We start from the raw sequence: 8,175 nt of genomic DNA, 5'->3' as shown, positions 1-8,175 counted from the left end.
TTGGGTCCAACTCCAAGGCCTGAGAAACCCTCCCTTGAATGAGCTGATACACTTCATATGTTCATGGGTAAGCTTTGTCAGGATGATTCCATAGTTTCTTCAAATCAAATGTAAATAACTTTTATGTGCTGCTTCTGAAGGCTTCTTCCTGAGCCTAGGACTCTGATTCAGGCAGGAGGATGGCAAGCTCCCTTCTCCTCTCACTCCTCCTTTGTCCTTAGTGAGAAAGGAAAGTCATAGGAGAGAAAAGCAAGGGAGTATAAAAACCCAAAGAGGACAGTTCTTTCTCTATCAGGGTTGTCCTGGGTTTGGATTTGAGATTGGAACGTGGATAAAACTGCGTCTAAATTACATGGTTCCCTGAGAAAGACATCCTTCATCTTCATCTTCATCGGAACTGCTAGATTACAAGGAGCTGCTATAGTCTTCCTGTTTCCCATCTTCTGTCCTAATGTGAATGGATGCATGGGAGCCACCATCACGTCCCGTAGTAGTCTCTGAGGAATCTGCCCCAGAATCCATAAGCCCTTGTGCCTTTTCAGGCCATGCTGGCAGGCCCATTTCTGAGGAGGACTACACATCTGTTCGAGCACGCTTGGGGCTTCTGCCTCCAGACATGGCCATGTTCTTTCGCTTGCCACAGGAAGCCTTTGCCTCTGTGTAGGATGCGTATTCCTCTGGTGACAGTTTCTGGAGCCAGCGGTCCAGCTTCACCCAGTATTGTTTCTGAAGCTCCTCGGCCTGTTGCTTATAAAGTTCTCTCTGGTCCCTTGGGACTCTGTGCCAACGCCTGCTAATCTCAACCCAGCGCTTCCTGTAGGACAGATGGTGCAGCTCTGGGCTCGACCAGGAATCTTGGTGAAATTTCTGGTAGCCGTTCATAGGAGGTTTCTTGGGTTCTCCCTGAAATATCTTGTTGGAAGAAAATGCTTTGGGCACTGCCGTTTCTAGAGGACTCTTTCCCGTTTGCATAACTCTTTCTGATTTTTTAGACTCTTTGATTCCATGACTCTTCGGCAGCACAGACTTCTTAGGATGCCCTACACCAGCATGTTGTTTCTTGAACTGAGTCAGCTTTTCCTGGAAGTCTTGTTTGTCCTTTTGGAAGTCTTGAATATATCTCTCCTTGACCTCCTCAGGCAGCTGATTGTATTCTGTAGCTATGACTTTAGTCAACTGCCCAGTGGTGTACTTGGGGTACAGCTTAGAGTACTCAGCTCGCTTCTCCTTGTAAAAGCGCATATAGGCCGTCAGGGGTCTTTTGGGGAAGTCAGGGTGTGGCTTGACTTTCTCAGTTTTGCCAGGTTCTTGAATCCCTTCCTTGGCCTCCAACACCAATTCTGTCAGTGTTCGGAACTTCCTCAAAGGATGAGAAATCTGCATCCACTTTAGTTTGCACGCTTCTCCTGAATACTGTTTAAAAGCTACTTTGTCCCAGTCTAGGTCTGCCTGGGTTTCTTGGAAGGTCTGGAAGTCACCTGGTGGGATGTTACTCTCGATGGATTCCAGTAAGTTCAGAAGGTCTCCTTTGGACCATTGGCCTTGGTTATCAGATGATGCCATTCTGTGCTGAGATTCTGTGCCCACGAACAATAGCTCAGTTGTACAAACTCTTCCACAGCAGCTTGAACAGCTTGGAAACACAGCTTAGGAGGCTCTTTTGGAATTCCACAGATCCTGTGAATCAGTATCCTGAAGAGAAACAAACAAACAAACAAAAGTTACGTGTCCTTATTGGAACTGTTGAACATCAGGTATCCCTGGTGATGTGAGGCTCATAGAACTCACTTACTACTAACACCATCAGGTATCCCTGGTGATGTGAGGCTCATAGAACTCACTTACTATTAACAATGGAATAATTCATCCCTTAAAAATATAAGGTGTTTGGATTATTCGCCATTGGTACAGGAGCACGCTTTTGTGCCTCTTTTCCCAAATCTTAATAGAACTTGCCTAAAATCGAGAGAATGAAGCTGCTGGAGGTGGGGCACACCTTTATTTCCATAACTAGTATGGTAAATCTCTGTAAAATCAATGATAGCCACTTCTATATATCAACGTCTAGGACAACCAGTGCTAGATAGAAAGACTTAGAAAGTAAAGGTAATTGACTTGCACACCAGAATGGAGAGGTTTAGGTGACACACAAGCAAACCATCTCTATATTGTTAAAACCTATTTGAAGCAAAAGAGTACATCTTCCTTTACTGTGGAAGATCACATACACATAAAATTCTATGATTTCAGTAATGAACGCAGAGTATAGATGCCATGCTAAAAATCAATTTATAAGTAGTCTCTGTACATTCAAAATTTAGATTGATAAAGATCATAAAATAAGTGAGGAAACCATGTTAATCTTAAATCTTAATATTATGTGAGATTAATATTTTGTTGCCCAATATTAAACTGAAAATAACATCATTCTCCATATTAAGGATCACTAATATTACTATTTGAAATTTCCTGAAACCAGTGAAATAATGAATTCACGGGATGAGGAATTCCTCCTACCTCTAGATGTCTGGTCTTCTGAAAGCTGCCCTTGTTCTGAATTCTCTGGACAAGAATTGTGACTTGAAAGAAGGTCTCTGCATTGTAACCACATCCATGGGCCTCAGAACTAGGCAAATTTTGGAGCTCACCAGCTTTTATATAGAGATCTGAAGGCTCCACCCTAAGTTGGAATGTTTAGGTATTAGCATAATTAAATTGACATGTATAATCCACTTCTTTAAAGCACTGGGCATATTCTGAGTCTTGCTTTATCTTTCTGGGCATTTTGCTGTTGTAAGAAGGATGAGGCAGGGTTTATCACAGACCCTTCCATTGATAAGGTGATGATCAATTTTAATAAATAATTGTGATGGGGAGAATGGGTTAAATTAAAAATCTAAGCTACTGGACACCCAAGTAAGGAGTCCTCTACCTATCAGCTCTCTCAGTCTCTCCTCCCCGCCCAACAACCCCCCTCTTGCCATCAGGGTTCCTCTGTGTAGCCTTGACTACCTGGATTTGCTTTGTAGACCATGCTGGCCTTGATCTCACAGGGACTCACCTACCTCTGCCTTACAAGTGCTAGGATTAAAGGCGATTGCCACCACACCCAGCTACTTTTTAAAATTTTGTTTTGTTTTTTAGGCAGGGTTTCTGTGTAAATCCTTGGTTGTCCTGGAATCCTTTTGTAGACCCAGATGGTCTCAATATCACACAGATTTGGCTGTCTCTGCCTCTGCAGTGCTGGGATTTAAGGCGTGTGCCTTCTTCTCATCTCCTCTCAGAATTTCCTATAAATCTGACCATACAGCATGTAACCAATGAAGCCTCAAATATACAAGATAGAAATAATAAGTTGTATTAACCTTGCATCCTACCATATAACAATGCAGTATAAACTTCTCATTCCTGAAGAATAAGACTGAGATTTATTTTTAAGTATAACAATGTAAAGACAACCAATCTATCTATTATTTAAAAATCACTCCAAAATATTGCTTACATCACCTGGACCTAAATAATAAATGTTCCTTCAACACTTTGAATGGGGTGAAAATCAGGATTGTTAACGATGAGCTTACTTCATATTCAAAGTTCTCTTGCCTCAACCTCTCATTATTGCTCCCGCAAAACTGAGTGGTTTCCATTATCTTTTTATTTACTTTCTTAGTGCTAGAGCTAGAAATGAATACATGCCATGGAAGTCCTTCATGAACCGAGTCTCCAGCAAAGGAGCTCATTCAAAGTATAATATCACTAAACAAATGTGTCCTAAATCAATACATTATTAAAATATTCTTTAAATAGTTACGAAACACAAGACTATAATGTTTTCCAGTGGAATATCTCATATATGTGGCATTATATGATTTCTATAATGAACACTAAGTATAGATACCATGCTAAAAGTCATGCTATAAGGCATCTCCACACCTTCCAAAGTTAGATTCACAAGGATCATAAAATAGGTGAGGAAAACGTACTCATCTTAATTTTAGTGTTATGATAGATTAAATTTTGAGGCTCAAGAATGGACTGGAAATAAGAGCATTCTCTATGTGAACTATCACAAGGACTTCTACATGAGAATTCCTGGACTCAGACAACGTATAAATCCATGGACTGAGGATTTCCACTCACCTCCAGATCCCTGGTCTTACCAAAGCTTGCAGGAAGGTCTGCCCTTTACTTCAGAGATGCTGTGCCTTCTGATCTCTCTGGACAACAGCTTTGACTGGAAGAAGTGCTCCACTGTGTAAACACCTCCTAGGGCCTCTGAACTGACTGAGTTTTAAGCCTGGCAAGCTCTTATATAGAGATCAGAAGACCCCACCCTAAGGCAGGGTGTGTTGCTATTAGCATAATTAACTTAACTTGTATAATCTCCTTCTGTAAAGCCCTGGGCACACCCTAAGGGTGGCTTTTGCCTTTTGGGTATTTGGATGTTGTAAGATGCCTGAGCCAGGTTTTACCACAGACCCTTCCATTGATGAGGTGATAATAAATTTGAAGAAAGTACTGTGATGGAAAGATTTGGTTAAATTTAAATTCTAAGCTTTTAAAAACACAATAAGGAGTTTCTCTCTCTCTCTCTCTCTCACTCTCACTCTTTCTTCATCTGTCATGACCTCTCTCTGATGCAGGGTCTCTATTATGTATATCTAACTATCCTAAAAGTTACTACATTGTTCAAACTGGACTCCAATTCGCAGAGATCTGCCTCTGTTCCCAGGTGCTAAGATCTAGGGCATGTACCACCACTCCTGGGTGAAAAAGACATTTCCTTTATGGAGTAATTAGAAGCAGGAAGATTTACTGTCAACCTGGGCCACTCTTTTCTTAAGAGTCCACATGAAATGGAAGAAGTTTTTGCTTTTTCCTGCTTGCCTTCCCTCATGACCTCCATTTTGTGTATGTAACTGCTGGGATCAATACAAAATTCAACCTCACCAGGACTCTAACAGAGACTGGAGACAATTAGCTATCCAGAAATCCTCCAGGTCTGTATTTATACTGTAGAGTCATCCAACCTTATGGGCTTAACAGTTACATGATTTTTGGTCTTCTGGTTGTGGGACAGCCATTGCTGGGCTACTCAGAACATATCCTGTAATCCAGTCTAATAAGTGGCCTGTTTGTTTTACAGTATCTTATCAGATTTTTTTCCTTTAGAATTTCTGACTGCCTTGTGCTTCCAAATGTTACATTGAAACCCCCTCTTCTACAATTTATAAGCACCAACTTAAAACTAATTATGTATTTAATTTCTTTGAAGGGAAATTATATATTTTGAGTTTAGGACTCCAAGTGGTCAAGGATCCCGGTAAGTGGAGCTTACGACCCCTAGAAAAAAGGGAAAGTCTCCAGAAGGGATCTAATCCTCAAGTCTCCAGAAGGGATCTAATCCTAAAGTCTCCAGAAGGGATCTAATCCTAAAGTCTCCAGAAGGGAGCTAATCCTAAAGTCTCCAGAAGGGAGCTAATCCTAAAGTCTCCAGAAGGGAGCTAATCCTAAAGTCTCCAGGAAGGGAGCTAATCCTAAAGTCTCCAGAAGGGAGCTAATCCTTAAATCTCCAGAAGGGAGCTAATCCTTAGGTCTCCGGAAGGGATCTAATCCTAAAGTCTCCAGAAGGGAGCTAAACCTAAAGTCTCCAGAAGGGAGCTAATCCTAAAGTCTCCGGAAGGGAGCTAATCCTTAAGTCTCTGGAAGGGAGCTAATCCTTAGTTCTCCGGAAGGGAGCTAATACACAAGGTTTCTCAAGAGAAGGAAAAGTGAATGTATGGGTGCGTCGCTTTCTCGCCAGGTTTTCACTGCCCTCCAAGAACTACTAAAATCAAAGGGACTTAAGATTAAAAGTAAAACCTTAGAAACCTTCCTGACTGAATGTGATACAGTGGCCCCATGGTTCGTGATGTCTGGCCATCTTTCCCTCTCGAGCTGGGATAAGATAGCCATCTTCTAGGTAACTCCTCAGCCGACTTCAATGGCCTGATGAGGGAACTTCGACTGTTGATTACTACAATCAACTCCACCCGTGTTGACCTGAATTTTGCAGATGGACTCTCCACTTGGCTGGGGACCGCTGTTAATCACCTGAAGGAATGGGTGGGCATCAGGACTATAAGCATTATATTCCTGGGTGTGAGTGGTGTATGCCTGTGGTGTATTTGTCGGTTAAGAACATCTCAACATCGCACTCAGGTCCTGATGGCTCAAGCGTTTGCAGCAGTTGAGGCAGGACAGTCGCCTCAGATCTGGCTGTCTGTCCTGAAGAATTGACACAATGTTTCTCATCACGCTCAGGGTGTGAGGCAGAGCACTGCACAGAAGGTACATTGTATGCAGTTAATGGCCTTCTGGGGACCAAGTCTGATTGCATGTGGGTTGGTATCCCAGACCCCACCTCCGGGAAAAAGGTACCGGGACAGGTCTGGCACTCAGCAAGCTAAGGGTTTGCTTGAGGGCAGTGTGAACAAGTGTCCATGGAAACGTACGGAGCTAGGTCTGGCACGTGGCAAGTGAAGGGCTTGCTTGAGGGCAGTGTGAACAAATGCCCATACATACCAGAGATCAGACCTCTACTCTCACCTGTTGTGTTGAAGTCCTGATGTGTCATTTATAAAACAAAAAAGGGGGAACTCTGGAGAACCCCCAAGGAACACACCCTAAGATGGCGCCTGGCACATCGCTAGAGCGGCCTCAGTAAAAGACAAACAGGTCCTTATTTGGGTATAGCCCACTGCCTGCGGTAGTTCCGCCTTCGTGGACCTATGAGGATGTGAGACGTGGTGTGAATTGATTGCATGATAGAATGCTTTATTAGTGTGTGACAGGTGTGGTTCAGGGGAGTTGCTTGCACGAAGAGCTTGAATGAACTGCTTGGAGAAGAACTGGTGTTCGTGTCTTTCCTGCTGGTCGGGCGAGGCGCGAACTGCTGGATCTCTTTGAATTGAGGCTGGCCTGGTCTACAGGGCTTATTTTAGAATGACCAAAACCAATCCACAACGAAACTCTGTCTCCACAATAAAAAAAAAAAAAACAGAAAGAAAACGACAGCAAGAAAATTGTTTATGAAGACCAATTGGAAGTTGTGACCTATGTATCCAGCATGAAGACAGGACTCATCTTCTCAGCCATTATCTCTCCAACGGTTTTTATGTCAGCATCTTAGTGCATCCATAGGTCTCGGTACGGCATCATCTCCAAAACATTCTATAAATATAGAAAAAATGTTCCTACATTGATTTATTTTTTTATACATTCTAAGACAGCTTCTTGCTATGGAGCTCAGGCTGGATTAGAACTCACAGAGATTGCATGGCCAGAGAAAAGACCACAGTTTCAGTACAGGGAAAACTGGAGAATGTTTATCTGTTTCACAGTGCTGGGTGTGGTCGTGCACTCCATTAATCTCAGCTCTTGAGAGAGAAAGACAGATCTCTGAGTTGACCAGTCAGATCTGCTTAATGAGATCCTTGCTCAAACAAACAAACAAACAAAACTAAAGAAAAGTATGTTTATTAATAAAACATCTAAATCCTTCTTATGTGCTTCCTAGACATAATGTAATTCGACATGTTAGTTAATACAATTCCTAGATATTGAAACAGATTTTGTTAATTAGTAAATTGAAATCTCAAGTCAGTCCTGGTAAATCAAGCCCTTAAAATAGCCTTTTATTAACCTCCTGGAAATTTTTCAGTAAATGAAACTGACATACATATTTGGTTTTTGGAGACCAAATTTCTCTGAAACACTGTCTATGCTTGTCTCTCCCTCCTCAGTGCACAGATACAGTTAAATAGTTTATTCTATTTTCCTATATATAAACTTGAAAAATTACATATAGATCATAGTTCTTACCATATAGATATGAAATTAATTATTTACAAGCCCTAATAAAACATGTTACATTTAAGAAAAAAATGAATACTCTTCATTTATTTTATTGGCTTTAGTTTCTTAGACAGGGTTCTCTGTAGAGACTTGGTTGTCCTGGAGTCACTTTGGTATCCTGGCTGGCCTTGAACACAGAGATCAGCCTACTTTTGCCCTCCTCCCCACCTCGGTGCTCAGATTAAAGACGGGGGCTCCCAGGACAGGCTATGAGTCTTAATTCTTTTTTTTTTTTTTTGAAAAAATTATTTTATTAATTTATTCTTGTTACATCTCAAT

General features: G+C 41.7%; 1 protein-coding gene across 1 annotated transcript; it reads right to left on the bottom strand.

Annotated features, from left to right (window-relative positions):
* Positions 1-348: 348 nt before the first annotated feature.
* LOC127198730 (upstream-binding factor 1-like protein 1) lies at positions 349-1,563 on the bottom strand. The gene is given in 1 exon segment (XM_051156777.1): positions 349-1,563. A coding segment is annotated over 1 exon segment (1,215 nt).
* Positions 1,564-8,175: the final 6,612 nt, after the last annotated feature.

Source organism: Acomys russatus, chromosome 14, assembly GCF_903995435.1.
Source record: "Acomys russatus chromosome 14, mAcoRus1.1, whole genome shotgun sequence".
In the NCBI taxonomy this organism is placed as follows: Eukaryota; Metazoa; Chordata; class Mammalia; order Rodentia; family Muridae; genus Acomys; species Acomys russatus.
The sequence above is the reverse complement of the archived record's forward strand: the minus strand, read 5'-3'. Positions and strand labels throughout refer to the sequence as shown.